We start from the raw sequence: 24,010 nt of genomic DNA, 5'->3' as shown, positions 1-24,010 counted from the left end.
ATTTCTTACTGATGCAAGGCAATCTTCTAAGGATTTTATGTGGATGCAATAACCAGCAGTTATCGGGATGCATAACTGAGTATCATCAGCATAGCAGTGAAAGGTAATCCCAAAACACTGCAATATGTGCCCAAGGGGTGCTATATAAAGGGAGAAAAGCAGGGGGCCTAAGACAGACCCCTGTGGAACCCCAAATTTCATGTCGCTAAGGTTAGAGGTAGTGTTATTGTACAAAACACAGTAAGAACGACTGGTCAAGTATGATGTCAGCCATGCAAGGGCACTCCCAGTAATCCCAAAATGATTTTCCAGCCTATCAAGTATAAGTTGATGATCTACAGTATCAAACACAGCACTGAGATCTACCGACACCAGAACCATAGTGGTGTCCAAATCCAATGCAAGAAGATCATTCACTACTTTAGTGAGAGCCGTCTCTGTGGAATGATATTTTCTAAAAGCAGACTGCAGTGGCTCAAAAAGAAACTATTTTCTGTGAAACCATGAAGAATGTGATGAAGCTCCAACTGTCCAGCTGCCTACCAACATGTAGCAGGTTTTTGGCTGGAAGCAGTTTGAGACTTTGTGTGACAAAAGAGGACAAACAGAAAAACAAAGACAACTGTTACAGAATTTACTATTAATAAAAGTGAAGGTCGGTTTTTATTAAAAAGACAGAAGGAAAAAAGCCGAGGAGGACAAATGAGTTTCTGTAAACAGCAGCAGACACGAGGTCGCATCCACACTCACATCTGATGTGGGCACAATTTAAACTTCAGTATTAAAGCATCTGTGATTAAAGTATAAAACAACACTTCAGTGTCCTGATGACATCACACAGAGTGGACGTAAGGATCCATATGGGTTCTACAGGGTGACTGGGTCCCAGTGGGACTGGATCAGACATCCTGCAGTTCAAAAAGAGGAAACAAAGTACGTAATGCTGCAGTGACTAAGTGTACGTCCCATTCGGCATCCAGAACCCGACGTCCCTGCAGGTACCAACCGGACACCTGGATGCAGTTCCTCCATGTCAGGTCTCCGGGGACATGGAACCAGAGTGTCTGTCTGATTGTTGCTGCAGGCACACAGTCAAAAAGATCAAGAGAACTATGGCAATGCCGGTGTCAACCACCTTCAGCCTGAAACTACAGTCGCGCCAGACCGCCAGGACCAAAGGCTTTGTGGGTCCAATTGGACGGGAACTGGGCCCAGAATCTTTGCTCACATTCTGCTGCAGTTTCAGTCCAAAGCTGGAAAATATTTCAGTTACAACTGACAAATGACCTCATTTGCTTTCTGCAAACCTCAAGAACCTACAGCGGTTCCTGGGCCACAGCTTGGGAACCATTCAGTCACTACAGAGTCACAGGTCTGAGCTCCGACCAACGAGTCCTCCAGCAAGGCACTGAACCTCCTACTCACTCAAAAGAGCCACAGCACGGACGTCGCCTTGAAGTTGCAGGTTTGAAGCCTTTAAACGCCATCACTGCAAAGGTGCCGCTGAGCAAGGCAGCGAGTTCTGGAGTTTAACTTTAGAAAGAGAATTCAAACCGATGACATCATCACTTCCACCTTCAACAGGAAGCGCTCAGTCTGCGGCGTCGGCAATGTCCAGCGGCGCCCAGTCCTCGTCTCTCAGGGAGACGCCGCGACTCAGGGGAGGAGCAGGAGGACGTCTGCAGAGCGAGACAAAACCTCAGCGTCTTCAGTCAAAACACGACCCCCCCAACCCCCTCAAAAGCAAAACAAAAACAAGCAAAACAACAATAATTTGAAAAAACTGTGATTTTATTATTCTTCCTCAAAACACCCCCCCCAACACACACACGTACCTGTGTGGAACCACTGCAGGAGTGACGGCGCCACACTGTGGTGGTTTGGTGCTGGTACTGTACCTGGGCTGGTGGGGCAACAGGTCCGCAGGGCGTGGCTTTTTGGGTGGCATAGGTTTAAGTGGTATAGACACCTGAGGATCATGGGAAAAAAGTTCCTGTCAGGACAGAGGACTTTTGAGAAACATTTATTTTGTGATAAAACATTGAGACAAAAAAACAAACAGAAACAGTAAAATGACACAATCAGAGCCGTCAACTGTTGAAACTTCAACATTATCAAAGGCAGGACACAGAGTATTTATCTTCAGTCAAACATGTCTGACGTTCTCAATCACAGAGGTCCACCCTTTCAGTGTCCTCAGGTGAGGACTGGATGTCTTTGGTCCCAGGTCTCTGTGGAGGATTTTTGGGTCCTGCTGGAATGACTTTGTGTCCAATGAACAGTTCCTTAGTGAGACTCAGATGAGGAGGATCACTGACACTGTGAGGGAACATCAGACACCACATTTAGTCCATGTGACGAGTTTCTGTGGACATGATCCAGGACACAGGTGTCTCAGTGTGGAGGACCCCAGAGACTGGAGAAGGACAAGGACATGCCCACATTTCACACAACTGCAGCAAATGTTTAGTTTGGAGAGGTGGTGATGGACCAGTTGTCTACCTGGGGGTTGTTATCCAGGACCCGGGGTGGTTTTTGTGTGTGCTGGATGCAGAGACACGAAGGACCAGCACATGTTCCCAGATTTGAGTCATCATACACATAAACTGTTCCAGAAACAGCGGGCTCATCTTCAGTCCTTCATGCCGCAGAATCACTGGTCACCCGTCCATCAGGAAGGTGAAGACAAACCATCTGCTTCTGATGGGAGGTCCTCTTCTCCAGGCTGAAGGAGGAGGAACTGGGTGCATCCATGTCTCTGATGTTGGCAAAGCGAGCCCTCACCGTCGCCCCCTTCACCCCATCCAGCTCTGCCTTCTGCCCCTCTAGCAGACCACGCTGGTCAGCAGGTTGGCTGGGATGTCCATAATGTCCCTCTCAAGTGTTGCCATGGCTACCTTAAACCTAGCTGTAGAATAAGAAGTGTATTGCTGGCCGAAGACCTGAGTCTGAGCTTTGCTGGCCTCCCACCACTGACTCACTGTCCCAAATGTCCCCTTCCTTCCCCTCCAGAAACCCCAAAAAGATTAAAATAAATCACAAAACGCCCTGTCCGTCAAAAGCTTGGTGTTGAATTTCCAGTAAGTGTTAAACCTGTGAGTGTGTGAGTGGAATATTTCTGTGGTGAAGAGATGATGATCTGAAAACCAACTGGCCAACAACCAACTGTGACAAATTCCTGCGTAATCTGTTCCTGAATGAGTGTGACATATAAATCCGGTCAAGCCTGGCTGCAGACACCCCATCTGAAACCTGAACCCATGTGTACTGTAAGCGAGGAACCCGACTGCAAATGTGGCTCCTCACCAACCCGATCCAGTGACATACAGTTGTAGGCAAAAGTTTGAGCTCCCTCATATTTTTCATGATTTTCCTTTATAAATCATTGGTTGTCTGGATCAGCAATTTCAGTTAAATATATCATATAGCAGACAGACACAGTGATATTTGAGAAGTGAAATGAAGTTTATAGGATTTACAGAAAGTGCGCAATAATTATTTAAAGAACATTGGGCAGGTGCATAAATTTGGGCACCCCTTGTCATTTTATTGATTTGAATACATTTAACACTAATTACTGGAACACAAAATTGGTTTTGTAAGCTCACTGACCCTTGACCTCCTTACACATGTGAATCCAATCATGGGAAAGGGTATTTAAGGTGGCCATTTGCAAATGTTTCCCCTCTTTGCATCTCAAATAAGAGGCAGCACGCACGGGTGCAGCGGGCTTTTAGCTCTCCAATTTGGTGCTTGTTTTTGTTACTTTTTTGCGCATATTCTTCAAGTTTTGTAAAGTGACCCACAGTTTCAGCTGTCAAAACCTCACTGACCTCGGTCTGAGGTACAAATTGTCGGTTACTAGCGAATTCCACCAGTACCACAACATCCTGGAGGACATAGGGAGAACACCGGGTTCTCCGTGGATTACCAGCCTGCCCAGCGAAGGCGGCACAGAGACAGGAAGCAGAAGCGAGGATGTTGGTTGGGCTCCGATGCTAGGCTACGTAAACAACCTCACAGGCCAGCATTACCAAGCCTCTTCCTCTCCAACGCTAGATCCATCACACACAAAATGGACGAATTGGAGCCATAGATGGCTACAAACAGCTTTGTGTGGGACTGCAGTGTTATTTTCATCACAGAGATGTGGCTTCACCCGCTGATCCCCGGCGGGTCACCTCGGCTGGTGCCTAGCAGGTGACTTAGGACTGGTGCAGCCCAGGGGAATCCGACTGTTTAATTAAAACAAAGCTTCACCCTGCAGTCGAGGTAGCAGGCCACACGCTACACCGGCAGGATACAACTGCAGATTCGGGTAAGCACAGATGTGGGGGGCTCTGTGTTTTTTGTGAACTGCAAGTGGTGCTGTAGCAGCAGGATCATTGACTCTCACTGTTCTCCTGATTTAGAGGTGCTGCCAGTCTCCTGCAGACCTTTTTATCTCCCAAGGGAGTTCACAGTGGTCATTGTGTTTGCCGTTTACATCCCACCCGATGCTCACCTGTGTAAATAAACAGCAGCTGGCCTACCCGGATGGTCTTTGTATTGTTGCTGGTGACTTCAACCAAGCGTGTTTAAAGACTGTGCTCCCTAAGGTCGTCCAGTACGTGAAGGGTGCCACCGGAGGGGAAAATACTTTGGACCATGCTTACTCAAACATAAAACATGCGTACAAAGTCACTCCCCCCACCCCCAATCTTGCTGGATCTGACCATCTCTACCTGTCCCTCACCCCCACCTACACCCCCCTGCTGAGGCAAACAAAGCCACAACAAAAGACAATCTGAACCTGGCCTGAGGGAGCGCTCTCCCAGCTACAGGACTGCTTCTCACGGACTGTATGTAATTTATTTTCCAGCCACAACCTGCAGGAGTACACCGACATCATACTCTCTTAAGCCTGTGTCCCACCAAATAATGAAGGGTGAATAATGTTTTCTTTGCTATGAGAGGGTTTCTTCAACTATCACGGGAGTTTCGTGGCTCTTAGAGGCATTATCTTCAGTTAACGAGGCTCCTCTCTGAGCGTGTTGCTAATTTCAAGAAGTTCAAAATTTAGCAACAACAGCGTGGAGCAGTTTGTGTACAAGTTACTGCGACAACTTAGAGGCATTTGTGTGGTACTTACGAGTCTGCTAAAAGCCCGTTATCCATGTGCCTGGCAGCTACATAGGACCTGAGAGGCTGTTTTTGGAGCGGCTGCCCTCTTGCGCACACAGTTCCACCTGCTCTGTGCACTGGACTCTGTATATAAAATAATTATTTAGTAGCAGATTCATCACTTTCTGCCAAACACTGGATGCTGAAAACACCTCTAATCGCTTCTGGAATAACAGGACTGTTTCATCTGGACGCTTTTTTCCCCTCTCTTTTCCTGCTCCATGTGGAATGTATTTTGAACAGCTTAAGGTAACTATTTTTAATGTTTTTTATAGCTTGATAAAACAGTTCGTAGCTGTAAAAGTATGTCTATGGTTGATTTAATATCTTGTTAATGGATCACATGATCTGTGTGTGTGCACTGAGGCAGTGACTCATCACGCTCCAAAGGAGCATTTAGGCAGAACGCCAGCTCACAAAAGAGTGATTTTTCAGTCAATAACAGATGAACACAAAGTTAAAATTTGGATGACTGTGTGAAAGTGGATGTGTGTTTAAAGCTGCGGAAGAAACAACTTCAGTGAAGCCGCTAAAAGCAAAGCAAAGCTGTGCACCAGCACAGAAGGAGAGCGCACAAAAGACCGATTTTGAAGACATAACACAAAGTTAAAAGTTGTATCACAGTGACTTGTAAGCTGCGGAAAAAATAAAGAAATATATTTGAAAGTGATCCACAGGTGTATATAATTAAAGCAGCCACCTCATTGTGTATGCAGAACGGCACTGCGCGCAAAAGAGCGATTTTGCAGAAATAAATGGACGAACACAAAGTTTAAAGTGGGATCATGGTGTGAAAATGACTGTTTAAAGCCAGGGAAAAAATAAAGCCAGCGAACCGCGGAGCCAGCGAGGAGCACAGAGGTGGCTATCCAGGAGTCCTTGGTTCAGTTCTAGCTGGTCTGGTGCATTACAGGTAGACAGCAGCCTGGTGCACAGTGCACAACCGCAGGACTGCAATGGAGCATCTATTTTTGGACTGCATTTTAAAAATGTGACATCTTTAAATGCTGCTGTGAATTGAAAACCCACAGTTTAAAGGGACCAGGTGTGGGAGGGCTGGAGGTTTGGACCAAACCCATCATGCCTAAACGTGTGGCAACATGGCGTTATCATGGCGCCATCACTGCACTACGTGGCTTAGTGTGGCTGATACAAGCCATTCAAGGCTCTAATGACAGGTCGGTCGTGGCTCACTAGAGGCTGCTACGTGGCACATGAGGGGTACAGAGAGGCACCGTCATAGCCGATACGTGATAGATGAAAACGTGGGTCATTCTTCACTGACACACCCATGCGTGGCTCATTATTCATGGCTTATTATTCGGTGGGACCCAGGCTTTACATTAAGAACTGTGCTGACACTGTCACCGTTAACAAAAGGGTCAGGATTTTTCCAAACCAGATACACTGGATGAACAGTGTAGTCCAGTCCCTATTAAAAAGCTGCAACACTGCCTTTAATCAGGGGACAGGGCCCTGTACAGCACGGCCAGGTCCGACCTGAAAAAAGGCATCAGGGAGGCTGCCTGCAAGACAAAGATAGGACCACTTCACTGTGAATGACCCTAGAAAGATGTGGCAGGGAATAAATCATATAACCAACTACAGAAGCAGCAATCCAGGAAATGCCAGGTCTGATGCCTCGCTGGCAGATTTGCTGAACCGCTTCTTTGCCCACTTTGAAGCAGACAGACCAGCAGCAACTCCACACCCACCACCCTCCAGCACTAGCACGCTAACACTTCAGGAGCACAAAGTGAGACGTGTGCTGAAGGCGGTGAACCCCAGGAAGGTGGCCGGCCCCGATGGTGTACCTGGACAGGTACTGAAAGCGTGCACTGACCCAATGGCTGGAGTTTTCACCTTCATCTTCAACCTGTCTCTGTCACAAGCCATCATTCCACTCTGCCTCAAATCCTCCACCATCATTCCAGTTCCAAAGAAGTCAGCAGTGGAGAGCATAAATGACTACAGGCCTGTTGCACTTACGCTTGTGGTCATGAAGTGCTTTGAAAGACTGGTCTTTCAGCACATCAGGGCCTGTCTGCCTCCCACTCTGGACCCCCACCAGTTTGTCCACAGGGCAAACCACTCCACAGAGGACGCTATCACCACAGCTCTCCACACCGCGCTGAGCCACCTGGAGCACCAGGGGGGCTATGTGAGGATGATATTCCAGGACTTCAGCTCAGCCTTCAACCACATCATCGCGGAGATCCTGGTCCAGAAACCATCTGTTTGACCTACTACCCTCGGGCCGATGGTCAATCAAAACTAGGACAAACAGACTCAGGGACAACTTTCTCCCCAGACCGATCACTGCATTGAACAATAACAAACCACACAAATCTGCACTTTTCAAAGTTCTTGTGCAATATCTGTACCCATGTGCAATATTTTCCCATGCAGTATCATTCCACAGTTGTACATAATTCTCGTTTTATATTTTACTTTTGTCTACATTTTATTTTAGTTGTACATGTATTTAAATAATTTATTTTGTTAAATTTCATTATCTTTTATTTGGCTAACAATTACTCGCACCTCGGATAAGCACCTTTTGGAGTTGCACTCAAATCTCGTTGCAATGTAAATTACAATGACAATAAAGGCGATTCTGATTCTTTCCGAATGAGTGGCAACATGGAAGCCTCTAAACAACTCTCAAATGACCTGAAAACAAGGACTGTTCAACATCATGGTTTAGGGGAAGGATACAAAAAGCTTTCAGTTTCCACTGTGAGGAACATAATGAGGAAATGGAAGACCGCAGGCACAGTACTAGTTAAGGCCCAAAGTGGCAGGACAAGAAAAATCTCAGTCATAGTCAACCCACAGTCCTGCTCCAAAGACCTACAACATGATCTTGCTGCAGATAGTGTCTCTTTGCATCATTCAACTATACAGCGCACTAAGAGATGCTGAATGATGCTGTAATGCAGAAGAAGCCATTTTTGCGTACACACCACAAATAGAGTCGCTTGAGGTATGCAAAAGCACATTTGGACAAGCCAGCTTCATTTTGGAATAAGGTGCTGTGGACTGATGAAACTAAAATTGAGTTATTTGGACATAACAAGGGGCGGTATGCATGGCTGAAAAAGAACACATCATTCCAAGAAAAACACTTGCTACCTACAGTAAAATTTGGAGGTGGATCCATCATGCTGTGGGGCTGTGTGGCCAGTGCAGGTACTGAGAATCTTGTTCAAGTTAAGGGTCACATGGATTCCAGTCAATATCAGCAGATTCTTGAGAACAATGTTCATGAATCAGTGACAAAGCTGAAGTTGTGCCGGGGCTGGATCTTTCAACAAGACAACGACCCTAAACACTGCTCAAAATCTACTAAGACATTCATGCAGAGGAACAAGTACAATGTTCTGGAATGGCCATCTCAGTCCCCAGACCTGAATATTATTGAAAATCTGTGGTGTGATTTTAAACGGGCTGTTCATGCTCAGAAACCAACAAACCTGAGATGTTTTGTAAAGAAGAATGGTCCAGAATACCTTCAACCAGAATCCAGACTCTCATTGGAAGCTATAGGAAGCATTTAGAGGCTGTTATTTCTGCAAAAGGAGGATCTACTAAATATTGATGTATTTTTTATGTTGTGGTGCCAAAATTTATGCACCTCCCTAATTTTGTTTAAATAATTATAGCACACTTTGTTAATCCTACAAACTTCATTTCACTTCTCAAATATCACTGTGTTTGTCAGCTATATGATATATTAAACTGAAACTTCTTAAAGGCACTGCGCTGCGGTGGTTTGAATCATATTTGTCTAATAGATTACAATTTGTTCATGTAAATGGGGAATCTTCTTCACAGACTAAAGTTAATTATGGAGTTCCACAAGGTTCTGTGCTAGGACCAATTTTATTCACTTTATACATGCTTCCCTTAGGCAGTATTATTAGACGGTATTGCTTAAATTTTCATTGTTACGCAGATGATACCCAGCTTTATCTATCCATGAAGCCAGAGGACACATACCAATTAGCTAAACTGCAGGATTGTCTTACAGACATAAAGACATGGAGGACCTCTAATTTCCTGCTTTTAAACTCAGATAAAACTGAAGTTATTGTACTTGGCCCCACAAATCTTAGAAACATGGTGTCTAACCAGATCCTTACTGTGGATGGCATTACCCTGACCTCTAGTAATACTGTGAGAAATCTTGGAGTCATTTTTGATCAGGATATGTCATTCAAAGCGCATATTAAACAAATCTGTAGGACTGCTTTTTTGCATTTACACAATATCTCTAAAATCAGAAAGGTCTTGTCTCAGAGTGATGCTGAAAAACTATTCATGCATTTATTTCCTCTAGGCTGGACTATTGTAATTCATTATTATCAGGTTGTCCTAAAAGTTCCCTAAAAAGCCTTCAGTTAATTCAAAATGCTGCAGCTAGAGTACTGACGGGGACTAGAAGGAGAGAGCATATCTCACCCATATTGGCCTCTCTTCATTGGCTTCCTGTTAATTCTAGAATAGAATTTAAAATTCTTCTTCTTACTTATAAGGTTTTGAATAATCAGGTCCCATCTATCTTAGGGACCTTGTAGTACCATATCACCCCAATAGAGCACTTCGCTCTCAGACTGCAGGCTTACTTGTAGTTCCTAGGTTTGTAAGAGTAGAATGGGAGGCAGAGCCTTCAGCTTTCAGGCTCCTCTCCTGTGGAACCAGCTCCCAATTCAGATCAGGGAGACAGACACCCTCTGTACTTTAAGATTAGGCTTAAAACTTTCCTTTTTGCTAAAGCTTATAGTTAGGGCTGGATCAGGTGACCCTGAACCATCCCTTAGTTATGCTGCTACAGACGTTAGACTGCTGGGGGGTTCCCATGATGCACTGTTTCTTTCTCTTTTTGCTCTGTATGCACCCACTCTGCATTTAATCATAGTGATTGATCTCTGCTCCCCTCCACAGCATGTCTTTTTCATGGTTCTCTCCCTCAGCCCCAACCAGTCCCAGCAGAAGACTGCCCTCCCTGAGCCTGGTTCTGCTGGAGGTTTCTTCCTGTTAAAAGGGAGTTTTTCCTTCCCACTGTAGCCAAGTGCTTGCTCACAGGGGTCGTTTTGACCGTTGGGGTTTACATAATTATTGTATGGCCTTGCCTTACAATATAAAGCGCCTTGGGGCAACTGTTTGTTGTGATTTGGCGCTATATAAAAAAATTGATTGATTGATTGATTGATTGATTGAAACTGCTGATCCAGACAACCAATGATTTATAAAGGACAATCATGAAAATCCGTCCAGGGGGCCCCAACTTTTACATACAACTGTAAATACAGTGCAATTAAAGTCACCCCCAACATCAAACAGTCAACAGGATCCTACTTGAACTAAATGATCCCTCACAAGTTTGAATAACCCCACACGCTCAGAGCCCTCATTGTGTGCGTAAATATTCGTAAACACCGTGGTCAACCCCCTCGACCTGAGCCCTGACCAACAGAACCCGACCCTGCACATCTCAGTGGTGGATAAAACAGTGAAGTTAAAATGAGGAGAAAACACAACCGCCACTCCCCTCCACCACCGAGCCCAGTCCACTTCATTATCTGTGTCAGAGTGAGTCTCCTGCAGGAAAGACACCTGTAATCCCTTTTGTTCAAAGAGCTCAGAGACCAAAGCCCTCCTCCACCCATCCCTGCCAATGTTCATGTTCAAAAAGCCCACCCTCAGATGCTGCATGTGGACTGAGTGGAGGGAGAACAGAGAAGACAGAACACCCAGTGAGACACACTCAGACTCTATCCGGTGGATTTATGACCCCTGAGACATCGTCCCCGCTTGGACAGAGATTCCTTCCCTAAAGCAGTGATGTGTTTCCTGAGGCTGTACCGCTTCTTCTCATCCAGCAGGTCCAATCCAACGAGCCTCCTCAACACTTTAACAGATTAACAAATAATAATAATCCACAACTTTCACTGACTTGCCAAATGAATCATCCAGGAAGCTGTTGATGTCCTGCAGAGTGTACACATCACTGCTGTGAGAGAAGGAACCGGTGGTGGACATGCTGGAGTCCGAATCATAATCCATGCTGTCATCATTAATGCTTTGACTCCGTGGGGGTTTGGGGTCCGCTGGACCCGGTGTCTCCCTGTCAGCCCGTTCACCCTGTCCAACGGTGACCGAGGACTCACCCACAGCAGAAACATCAGTGTCGACCACAGAATGAGAGACAGAAACATCAACTGGATCGACCTCAGAACCATCAGTCACTACATCATCAGTCAACCCAGAATGTTCATTTGTCAGCTGATCAGCAGTTACACTGACAGCTTCAGGCTCAGAGACAGAGACTCCTCCTGCATGCTGGGCCTCTCCCCCGAACCAGACACCAACACCGGGGCACCAGGAACCGGGCCGAGGGCAGCGACACGACGCCCCCAGACACATCACGTTGTGTGGACATGTGAGACGTTTGTGACCGACGTCCCCACATTCAAAACACTTCATGCTTCCTGAACTGGCATAAAACCACGTAAAAAGGGTCTTCATGTTTGACTCTGAAGGACACCTCTAGAGTCTGGGTTGGACAGTTAAGGAACAGGAACACGTGACAACGGAAGGACTGAACTTGGCGAAGTTTCTCGGTCTGGCAAACTTCCCGAACCTTTGCAGCTCGCAGCTGAGAGCCTTATTTAAAACAAAACGGCAATTTTAAAACTAAAATTCTCTTTAAGTCATTCAACACTTTTAGTGAATATGTAGTAATTGGTATTCACACTGCCATCTACTGGATGGGAGTGTGAAGACCAATTACTACATATTCACTACGTGCTGAATCACACCTACTTAAACAGAATTTTCAGTTTTCAAATTTCCTTTTTTATATTCTGGTCACCAGGTCTCTTGCTGACAGAAGGCTAATCTTTGACAGAAGCGCTGGCTTGTTGTGGTTTGTGATTGCCTTTGAAATTACTCAGAAGTATCAGTAGCTGCCAGTGTACTGGAGTCAATACTAAAAGTTACTGGTTAGCTTTTAGCTGTAACTTCCACAATTTTTTTAAGGGTTTTGTCAGTTAGCTTTATAAAAGTAACTTTTCAGTTAGGGCATAACGGTTATTGAAGCTAATGTTTTGGTCTTGTTGCTGCTGTTTGTTATCAAACAAACTCTTCTGCACCTTTTCCTTTTTTCTCAGCTCAGGAGAAAACGCATCCTTCTCTGCAGTTATTTTCTCTCATGTTGCACCAACTTTGTGTGTGTGTGTGTGTGTGTATACTTGGTGCAAATGTGTCTCCAACTGACATTACGTCCCATCAGACCTAAAGACAGGATTCTAATTTGCCCAGTTTTAATCTGTACTATGATTCAAAAATGCATCTCATCCAGCAGTCTATCACAGTGTGACTACAGTTACCTTTAGTGTCCACACGAGGACGTTATGCATTAGATACATAGAAGAAGTGTCATCAGGAGATGACATGTCCACCTGGTCCCCACTAATCAGTAATAAAGTGTCCGGGGATCCCCCAAGTACAACCTTAAAATATGAATGACACTGTTTCTTGAGATGTCACGCTAACAAGCAAAAATGGGCGGACGGACGGACAGATGGACATGCTGATTGCTATATCCCTCCGTATTTCATACCGGCGGGACAACAGGTAGCGGAGTGGATCAGGAGCTGTCCTGCCAAGTTGCAGACATGTGTTTGAATCCCACTCACACTACCTGTCTGTGTCCTTGGACTAGGACACTTCATCTCCTAGGGTTGTAAGAGTAGAATGGGAGGCAGAGCCTTCAGCTTTCAGGCTCCTCTCCCTGTGGAACCAGCTCCCAATTCAGATCAGGGAGACAGATACCCTCTCTACTTTTAAGATTAGGCTTAAAACTTTCCTTTTCGCTAAGGCTTATAGTTAGGGCTGGATCGGGTGACCCTGGACCATCCTTGGTTATGTTGCTTTAGACGTAGACTGTGTTTCATAATTATTGTATGGCCTTGCCTTGCAATGTGGAGCGCCTTGGGGCAACTGTTTGTTGTGATTTGGCGCTATACAAGAAAAAAGTTGATTGATTGATTGATTGATCTCCATTGTCTCCATCCACCCAGCTGCAAACAGGCACCGGCCTCGACTGGGGAAGTAACCTGTGTCTGACCGTCGTCCTGTCCAGGGGGAGTTGTAGACTCTCATCTGGTTTACGCTCTGGAATCCAGAGATGAGCACCGACACCAGTGGATCTCAGGGCAGACAGAGGACAACTTCTGATTACTGATTTTTTTTGGAGGGGTGTTTGTTTTGAAGAATGTCATTAGAATCCTCCAACTGAGTTGTCAGGTGGTTTCAAACACACCCTGAAACAAACATGAAGCTGTCAGACCTTCACATCCACTTCCTCCTCAGTTTTCTTTTAATATGGCCAACAGACCTCAGAATGCCAGGATGAGGAACCTGACATCAGGCACCATAACTATGAACACAGACACACCGCAGGGGTGTGTGCTGAGTCTGGCACTCTTCACTCTCTTCACCCAGGACTGTGCCAACAGTCTGTGTCAACATCCTGATAAAGTTTGCCGACGACACTATGGTGGTAGGCCTTACAAGGGATGACAACAACAAGACCTGGTACAGGGAGGAGGTCGAACAGCTGACAGAGTGGTGTGCAGACAAGGACCTGGTCCTCCAACACACCAAAACCAAGGAGGTCATCACAGACTTCAGGGGAAACCAGGAGAGTCTCACAGCCCCAACTACACATCAGCAGAGAAGAGGTGGAGAGGGTGGACTCAATCAGTCCTTGGCAACGACATCACCAAGGATCTGACATGGACATTACACACCAACAACCTGGTGAAAAAAGCCCAGCAGATGTTCTTCCTGAGGAAGCTGGTCTGGCTCCACAGCTGCTCAGGAACCTCTACAGAAGCACCATTGAGAGCATTCTTTGCCAGGGCTGCACAGTGTGGTACAGCAAAGAACAGAAAAGATCTGTCCCCAGTGATGGTGATGAAGACAGCACAGAGGATTGTAGGAGCTGAGCTGCTGGACCTAGACTCTGTGTATGTTGTGTGCTTCCAGAGGAAAACACGGACCATCTGCAAGGACAACAGCCACCCGGGACATTCCCTGTTTGCTCTTCTGCTGTCGGGGAAGACGTACCACACTATAAGGACACAGACTAATAGGCTAAGGAACGGCTTTTTCCTCAGAGCTGTAACCTTCATCACACACACACAGACATTCATCGAAGCATATCAACATGTGCAATAAATAATACAGTCTGTTTACATCTCTAAAACTATCCTGCCTCACTGAGCATTAAGCACCTTAATAATTTATTAAGCACTTTTTTTTGTATTTTAAGAAGGTCTTGCGTCCTGTGAAGCTGTTCATTGTTTTTAAAGCTGCTGCTGTGTTTTTCGTTTATAGCTGTTTGGAAAGTACCACCAGAATTTAATTGCAGAAATTCAATGACTATAAATATCTATTCTAAAATATCTCTATTAGTGATTAATACACACCTCCAATCTCCTCCAGTCAGTACGCACATCAGTGCAGACACTCTTTCAGCCAATCACGTGCCATCTACACACTACGTTCATGCAAGGAGGGCATTGTGTTACCTGGTCAGGTGTGCCAGGGTCAGGGGGGAGTGGCTTGCTGGGCGGAGCAGGTCGACAGACCAGAGCCTGGAAGGTTAGCAGAGAGGACAATGAAGACGAGGAGACACTCTCCAAGTCAGAAAACATCCAAACGACCCAACAGCCCAAAAATTAAACGGTCTGACGGCGTCACAGACAAAAAACAGAGCAAAATCTAAAGGCCACACGGTTTGACCGCCATGTCCCAAAGCCTGTTAGCACAGCAGGGCTGCTGCAATGCCTCCACCGCCATGTCTCAAAATGTTCCGTTAGGAAAGTTTATTCATAACGGTATAACCACCATGTACAGGTGCTAACATCCACCACACATCCACCCTCGGTCCTGGATGGCAATCACTCAAAACTGGCAACTGGTCCATCCCCATCTCTCCAAAGGAACCATCCATCTGCTGCAGCCAGGTGAAATGTGGGCATATCCAAAACACCAAGGACACTGTGTCCTGGATCATGTCCACAGAAACTCACCACATGGACAAAATGCTGGTGTCTTGATGTTCCTTCCCAGTGTCAGTGATCTTCATCTGAGTCACACTAAGTAAAACATTCATTGGACACAGTTCATTCCAGCAGGACCCAAGTATCCTCTACAGAGACCTGGGGCCAATGACATCTAGTCCTCACCTAGGTCACTGGTTAGAACCCAAGGCTGACAACCAGACAGTCAGACGGGAAGCACCAGGACCCGAAAGACTTGGGCCTTCGTTCTCCTGCAAAGATATCAGTATCACCAAACACCTTTGACCTCACAACTCCATATGATCATCCCAGGCTGGATCTCAAAGACAGAGGACCAAGAGACTTGAATGTCCCTGCTGACATCAGTGCACATCTCTACAAGTTCAAGGGGTTGGTAAGGTTAGACCTTGCTTGTGTGAAGCACCAAGAGGCATCTTTGTTATGATTTGGTGCTAATAAAATGAAATAAACTGAACAGATAAAAACACTTTGACCACAGACACACTTCAAACAGACAAGTCCAGGAAGTCAGTGAAAGCCTGGATCTTCATCTGAATCCAGGACAATCTCAAACCCTGACCCTCTGATTCCTCACTCAGCTTCTACAGAGCTGAAATCGGGTATCCACTGATTCCATAACAGTACTTAGCAAGAAGGTACGAAGATGCTGGTCTCCCCACCCTCAGCTCTTTCAAGGTCTTTGTGGTCTCACTAACATTTGGCAGTTCACAGCTGACTGGAGAGTCAGTCACAAGAATCATTGTTGGTTAATGATCTAATTATTGATCATCACTTAGATATGATTGGGTTATGTGAAACCTGGCTTAAACCTACAGCTGTCCTCCCCTTCAATGAGGCCTGCTCACCAGCATATACATTTAGTCACATCCCTCATGATGTGAAGCAAGGCGGGGGTGTTGCTCTTATTTATAAATCTAGGTTTAGCTTATTAGCTGTTGGGGGTCACAAATATAACTCGTTTGAACATCTGATTCTCCGCTCTGCTCAGGATATTACACATTGCCAAGGTCAGAAGAATTAAATCAGCTGTATCACTGTCACTGATATAGGCCTTCTGGCCCATATTCTGAATTCTTAGATGAATTTGGTGCGTTCATCTCTAACTTGCAGATAACATTCTGATCATTGGTGAGTTTAACATTCATATAAATAAGCTTTCTGATTCCCTCTGCAAATCATTTATGGTGGATGCATTAGGATTTCGGCAATGCATTCGGGACTCGACGCACATTAGTGGAAATACCCTGGATTTGTTTCTCGCACGTGGTATTGCTGTCACAAATATTGACATCATGCCTCTTACATCGGTGGTCTCTGCTCACTCATTAAGTTTACAGTTTTGCTGCTGTGTTTGTGGAACAACAACCTTATTATCACTACAAGCGATGCATCAACTCCTCAACTAAGACTGAACTCGAAGCGAGACTGACTGATGTCTTAGCTTCACATATGGCAAATACCCAGTCAGTAGACAGACTTGTGGATAGTTTAAACTCAGTGCTCAAAACTACACTCAACATGACTGCGCCACCTTTGTTAAACTCGCGCCCCCCCAAAACACAGTTACCTTGGTTCAATGATTACTTGCATGACCTCAAGCATAAGGCTAGAGGTCTAGAACGGAAATGGCGTAGCTCAAAATTAGAAGTATCCACCTTGCATGGCGTGATGCTATCTTAGACAATAGCATGCATTACTGGCTACAAGTGGACCTATTTACTCTGATTTGATCAACAAAAACAAGCATAACTCAAAGTTCTTGTTCAACATGGTGGCAGCACTTATTCATGGACAACCACCTGTAGTTCGCTCTCCTTTTACAGCACAAGATTTCTTTGATTACTTTGAGAAGAAAATAGAAGACATTGGGTTAAACATATCCCAGCATGCCTTAACCCAACTACTACACCCTACTATTGATGTGGGTGCCATTAGATTTACAGAATTTGATAGTATCTCACTAGGCATGCTGACAAAACTCGTAATGTCAACAAAAAGCACAACCTGTCTATTTGACCCTATACCAACAAAACTGTTTAAGGACCTGTGGTCCACTCTTGGGTCAACTGTGCTGGAAATTATTAATCTTTCTTTAACTTCTGGATCTGTTCCTAAATGTTTCAAATCTGCAGTGATTAAACCATTACTTAAGAAACCTAATCTTGACCCGAGTGTACTGAAAAACTATCGGCCGATATGAAATCTATCATTTTGCTCTAAAATTCTGGAAAAAAGTTCCAGCCGCTCGTGGACTATCTTATTGAGAATAATCTCTTTGAGCCACTGCAGTCTGCTTTTAGAAAATATAATTCCACAGAGACGACTCTCACTAAAGTGGTGAATGATCTTCTGCTTGCAATGTATTCAAACGCCACTATGGTTCTTGTGCTGTTAGATCTCAGTGCTGCATTTGATACTGTGGATCATCATATTCTACTCGATAGGCTGGAGAATCACTGTGGGATTACTGTGAGTGCCCTTGCATGGCTGACGTCATACTTGACCAGTCGTTCTCACTGTGTTTTGTACAGTAACACTACCTCTAACCTTAGTGGCATGAAATTTGGGGTTCCACAGGGGTCCGTCTTAGGCCCCCTGCTTTTCTCCCTTTATATAGCACCCCTTGGGCACATATTGTGGCGATTTGGGATTACCTTTCACTGCTATGCTGATGATACTCAGTTATACATGTTGATAACTGCTGGTAATCTCATCCACATAAAATCTTTAGAAGATTGCCTTGCATCAGTGAGAAGCTGGATGTCTAGAAACTTCCTACTTTTAAACTCTGATAAGACTGAAATGATGGTTCCTGATCCAGTGAGACATCGGCATCAATTTGACCAGTTAACGCTTAGCCTAGGCTCATGTGTCATACATCACACTGACAAAGTGAGGGACCTTGGGGTAATTTTTGATCCTACGTTGTCCTTTGGCCTGCACATTAGAAATATTACAAGGACTGCTTTCTTCTACCTGCGAAATACAGTGAAGATTTGTTTCATCCTGTCTATGGCTGATGCTGAGACCCTGATCCATGCATTTATGTCTTCTAGATTGGACTACTGCAATGTTCTATTTTCTGGTTTACCGCAGTCCAGCATTCGGGGTCTCCAATTGGTTCAAAATGCTGCTGCCAGACTTTTGACACGAAGCAGAAAGTTTGACCACATTACACCCATTTTGGCATCTCTTCACTGGCTTCCTGTCCCAGTGAGATCAGATTTTAAGGTTCTGCTACTAGTCTATAAAATTGTTCACAGACTGGCACCTCCCTACCTAGCTGACCTAATTAAACCTTACGTACCGGTTTGTGTTCTCAGGGTGCAGGACTACTTTGTGTCCCTAGGGTGAATAAAATGTCTGTGGGTCACAGAGCTTTCTCTTATCATACCCCTGTTCTGTGGAATGATTTCCCTGAGTCAATAAAACAGTCAGATTCTGTAGAGACTTTCAAGTCCAAACTTAAGACACACTTATTTTCCGTTTTGTATGACTAGCATACTGGTAAAGTATAGTTCTACACTTTTTACACTTTTAATTCATTTATTAGTAATTGGAGCGTGCCGCGGCCTCAACTTTACCTATATTCTGGGTCTTTTAGTGAAGTTTAGAGCTAGTGGCCGGTGATCACCTTTGTATTTCTTTTGTTTTTCTTGTTTAATACTGACAAATTATACTGTATTTCTTGTCTTTCTGATGCCTGATTCTGTTTTTTCTCTCTGTTTGAGGTGCAGCTCCATCCAGAGATGGGTGTGGTATTTGTGCTGGAGACCCTCCTGTCCTGTGCACCAACAGCTTTTCCTGCATCTTCGTTTTGTGAATTGTTCTGTAATTTATGTTTGTATCATGGCCCAAGCAGAGGGTCACCCCTTTGAGTCTGGTCTGCTTAAGGTTTCTTCCTCATAGGGAGTTCTTCCTTACCACTGTTGCTCTGGAGGCTAGTAAGGTTAGACCTTACTTGTGTGAAGCACCTTGAGGCCACTCTGTTGTGATTTGGCGCTATATAAATGAAAATAAATTGAAATTGAACTGGAGATGTGAGATGTGATGTGATCCCGGAGGATCAGCCTGATACAACCGCTCAGTGTATCCAGTCCAAAGTGACGGTACAGCAGCAGCTTCGGTCAGGATGAAACGGTCATCTGCTAAATCTGTGATGGGACTTTGTGCAGGTTTGAAGGAACAAAGTGCTTTGATTTTTCCAAGCAGTTCAAGAGTCACCTGATGATGTAATGATGTTAAAGAAACTAAAATATTACCAGCTACCTTTACCTGTTAGCAACATGATGTGTGGAAATTTGGTCCGAAAAGTCAGATCAAAAGTCAGTTCCAGTGGATGAAACAGAATGTGTTGCAAAAAAAGGCTCCCAGAAAATAGGCAACTGGCAAACTTTATCTTTGAAGCACAAAGATAAACTTTGTGTCTAAAAGCCGGTGAACTCACATTGTAAACAAAATATCAAATTGAGGTTTCAAAAGCAATAAAGAGGAAGAAGGCAGCCGACAGAAGCTCCTCCTCCTCAACAATGCAGCACCTCTAAACACACGGAGGGCTCCGCCCACAGACCATGGACCCTGACCAGCACATCCTCAGGTACAGAGGCAGAGTCCGGCACAGGGTGGACACAGCACAACTGTGAAGCATCTTTATTTTTATTTTTAATTTTGGGAGCCATGTTAACAGGATGGAGCATGTGTGAGACGTGGCTCCGGAGCAGATATGCATGCGGTAAAAAGATCTTAGAGGAAAAAGGAGTGTGAAGAGATCTGCAGGCAGTTATACCAACAACACATAACTGTAGTGCCCATGTCCAACCTCAGACACGAGGAAAGAGGATGTTCCTACTGTCAGCCTCGGATTTATTCACGAGTGACATGAACTTTAACTGAACCCGGCCACGACTTAAATGGTAAGTATTAACAGAGACAAAGTGACCCTGGACAATGACTTAGACCATGAGTATTATTAGACACAAAGTGACCCCGGACAGCGATTTAGACCGTGAGTATTATTAGAAACAAAGTGACCCCGGACAGCGACTTAGACCATGAGTATTATTAGAGACAAGGTGACCCCGGACAGTGACTTAGACCATGAGTATTATTAGAGACAAAGTGACCCCGGAGAGCGACTTAGGCCGACAGCAACTTAGACCGTGAGAGTTATTAGAGACAAGGTGACCCAGGACAGCGACTTAGACTGTGAGCATTATTAGAGACAAGGTGACCCCGGACAGCGACTTAGACCGTGAGTATTATTAGAGACAAGGTGATCCCGGACAGCGACTTAAACCGTGAGCATTATTAGAGACAAAGTGACCCCAGACAGCGATTTAAACCGTGAGTATTAATACAGACAAACTGACCCCGGACAGTGACTTAAACCGTGAGTATTAATAGAGACAAAGTGACCCCGGACTGTGACTTAAACCGTGAGTATTAATACAGACAAAGTGACCCCAGACAGCGACTTAAACTGTGAGCATTAATAGAAACAGCATGACCCTGGACAGCGACTTAAAGCGTGAGCATTATTAGAGACAAAGTGACCCCGGATGGCGACTTAAACCGTGAGCATTATTACAGATAAAGTGACCCCGGACTGCGACTTAAACCGTAAGCATTATTACAGATAAAGTGACCCCGGACTGCGACTTAAACCGTGAGTATTAACAGAGACAAAGTGACCCCGGACTGCGACTTAAACCGTGAGTATTAACAGAGACAAAGTGACCCCGGACTGCGACTTAAACCGTGAGTATTAACAGAGACAAAGTGACCCCGGACTGCGACTTAAACCGTGAGTATTAATAGAGACAAAGTCACCCCGGACTGCGACTTAAACCGTGAGCATTAACAGAGACAAAGTGACCCCGGACTGCGACTTACACCGTGAGCATTATTAGAGACAAAGTGACCCCGGACTGTGACTTAAACCGTGAGCATTAATAGAGACAAAGTGACCCTGGACTGTGACTTAAACCGTGAGCATTAATAGAGACATAGTGACCCCGGACAGCGACTTAAACCGTGAGCATTAATAGAGACAAAGTGACCCCGGACAGCGACTTAGACCGTGAGCAGTATTAGAGACAAAGTGACCCCGGACTGTGACTTAAACCGTGAGTATTATTAGAGACAAGGCGACCCCGGACAGCGACTTAGACCGTGAGTATTATTAGAGACAAAGTGACCCCGGACAGTGACTTAGACTGTGAGCATTACTAGAAACAAGGTGACCCCGGACAGCGATTTAAACTGTGAGCAATAACTGAGACAAAGTGACCCCGAACCGCAATTTAAACCTTGAGTATTATTAGAGACAAGGTGATCCCGGACAGCGACTTAGACCGTGAGCATTATTAGAGACAAAGTGACCCCGGACAGCGACTTAAACTGTGAGCAATAATTGAGACAAAGTGACCCCGGACCGCAATTTAAACTGTGAGCATTATTAGAGACAAAGTGACCCCGGACAGTGACTTAGACCGTGAGAAATAATTCAATCAATCAATCAATTTTTTTATATAGCGCCAAATCACAACAAACAGTTGCCCCAAGGCGCTTTATATTGTAAGGCAAGGCCATACAATAATTATGTAAAACCCCAACGGTCAAAACGACCCCCTGTGAGCAAGCACTTGGCTACAGTGGGAAGGAAAAACTCCCTTTTAACAGGAAGAAACCTCCAGCAGAACCAGGCTCAGGGAGAGGCAGTCTTCTGCTGGGACTGGTTGGGGCTGAGGGAGAGAACCAGGAAAAAGACATGCTGTGGAGGGGAGCAGAGATCGATCACTAATCATTAAAAGCAGAGTGGTGCATACAGAGCAAAAAGAGAAAGAAACAGTGCATCATGGGAACCCCCCAGCAGTCTACGTCTATAGCAGCATAACTAAGGGATGGTTCAGGGTCACCTGATCCAGCCCTAACTATAAGCTTTAGCAAAAAGGAAAGTTTTAAGCCTAATCTTAAAAGTAGAGAGGGTGTCTGTCTCCCTGATCTGAATTGGGAGCTGGTTCCACAGGAGAGGAGCCTGAAAGCTGAAGGCTCTGCCTCCCATTCTACTCTTACAAACCCTAGGAACTACAAGTAAGCCTGCAGTCTGAGAGCGAAGCGCTCTATTGGGGTGATATGGTACTACGAGGTCCCTAAGATAAGATGGGACCTGATTATTCAAAACCTTATAAGTAAGAAGAAGAATTTTAAATTCTATTCTAGAATTAACAGGAAGCCAATGAAGAGAGGCCAATATGGGTGAGATATGCTCTCTCCTTCTAGTCCCCGTCAGTACTCTAGCTGCAGCATTTTGAATTAACTGAAGGCTTTTTAGGGAACTTTTAGGACAACCTGATAATAATGAATTACAATAGTCCAGCCTAGAGGAAATAAATGCATGAATTAGTTTTTCAGCATCACTCTGAGACAAGACCTTTCTGATTTTAAAGATATTGCGTAAATGCAAAAAAGCAGTTATACATATTTGTTTAATATGCGCATTGAATGACATATCCTGATCAAAAATGACTCCAAGATTTCTCACAGTATTACTAGAGGTCAGGGTAATGCCATCCAGAGTAAGGATCTGGTTAGACACCAATTGAGACAAAGTGACCCCGGACAGCGACTTAGACCGTGAGTATTATTAGAGACAAGGTGACCCTGGACAGCGACTTAGACCGTGAGTATTATTAGAGACAAGGTGACCCTGGACAGCGACTTAGACCGTGAGTATTATTAGAGACAAAGTGACCCCGGACAGCGACTTAAACTGTGAGCAATAATTGAGACAAAGTGACCCCGGACCGCAATTTAAACTGTGAACATTATTACAGACAAAGTGACCCCGGACAGTGACTTAGACCTTGAGTATTATTAGAGACAAGGTGACCCTGGACAGCGACTTAGACCGTGAGTATTATTAAAGACAAGGTGACCCCGGACAGCCACTTAGACCGTGAGCAGTATTGGAGACAAGGTGACCCTGGACAGTGACTTAGACCGTAAGCATTATTAGAAACAACGTGACCCCGGACAGCAACTTACACCGTCACCATTGTTAGAGACAACGTGACCCAGGACAGTGACTTAAACCATCAGCATGAGTAGAGAAAAAGTGACCCCGGACAGCAACTTAAACCGTCACCATTATTAGAGACAACGTGACCCCGGACAGTGACTTAAACCATCAGCATGAAAAGAAGACAAAGTGACCCCGGACAGCAACTTAAACCGTCACCATTATTAGAGACAACGTGACCCAGGACAGTGACTTAAACCATCAGCATGAGTAGAGACAAAGTGACCCCGGACAGTGACTTAAACCATCAGCATGAGTAGAAGACAAAGTGACCCCGGACAGCAACTTAAACCGTCACCATTATTAGAGACAACGTGACCCAGGACAGTGACTTAAACCATCAGCATGAGTAGAGACAAAGTGACCCTGGACAGTGACTTAAACCATCAGCATGAGTAGAGACGTGACCCCGGAAAATGACTTAAACCATCAGCATGAGTAGAGACAAAGTGACCCCGGACCGCTCACTTCCTTCTGAGTGCTGTCTTTTTAAATTCCTTGGCACAGTCTCCGTGTCTCCAGTCACACGGCTGCCTGTCAGCGTGTGCCGTGTCCTTTCAATCAAAGAGGTAAAAATAAATAAATAAAATGGTTCTCAGAGTACTGCCCTTAAAATGTATTTTCACAGACCCACAAATGAGCCGAATAT

The 24,010-nt window shown here is 45.0% G+C and overlaps 1 protein-coding gene across 4 annotated transcripts in view; it reads right to left on the bottom strand.

Moving 5' to 3' along the window:
- Positions 1 to 642: 642 nt before the first annotated feature.
- The window catches only part of adam15 (ADAM metallopeptidase domain 15), an 84,205-nt gene continuing 60,837 nt past the window's right edge, over positions 643 to 24,010 (bottom strand). The window contains exons 22-25 of one of the 4 annotated variants that reach the window (XM_034165398.1): positions 14,766 to 14,831; positions 5,132 to 5,247; positions 1,836 to 1,969; positions 643 to 1,679 (exon numbers count right to left, since the gene is read on the bottom strand). In XM_034165398.1, the coding sequence (XP_034021289.1) occupies positions 1,657 to 1,679; positions 1,836 to 1,969; positions 5,132 to 5,247; positions 14,766 to 14,831 (339 nt within the window). In that variant the 3' untranslated portion in view covers positions 643 to 1,656. The remainder of the gene's footprint in view (positions 1,680 to 1,835; positions 1,970 to 5,131; positions 5,248 to 14,765; positions 14,832 to 24,010) is intronic. The other 3 variants (XM_034165399.1, XM_034165401.1, XM_034165400.1) reach the window with 3 other exon arrangements.

This window comes from Thalassophryne amazonica, unplaced genomic scaffold (assembly GCF_902500255.1).
Source record: "Thalassophryne amazonica unplaced genomic scaffold, fThaAma1.1, whole genome shotgun sequence".
Taxonomy (NCBI): domain Eukaryota; kingdom Metazoa; phylum Chordata; class Actinopteri; order Batrachoidiformes; family Batrachoididae; genus Thalassophryne; species Thalassophryne amazonica.
This window is presented reverse-complemented; position numbering and strand designations above follow the sequence as displayed.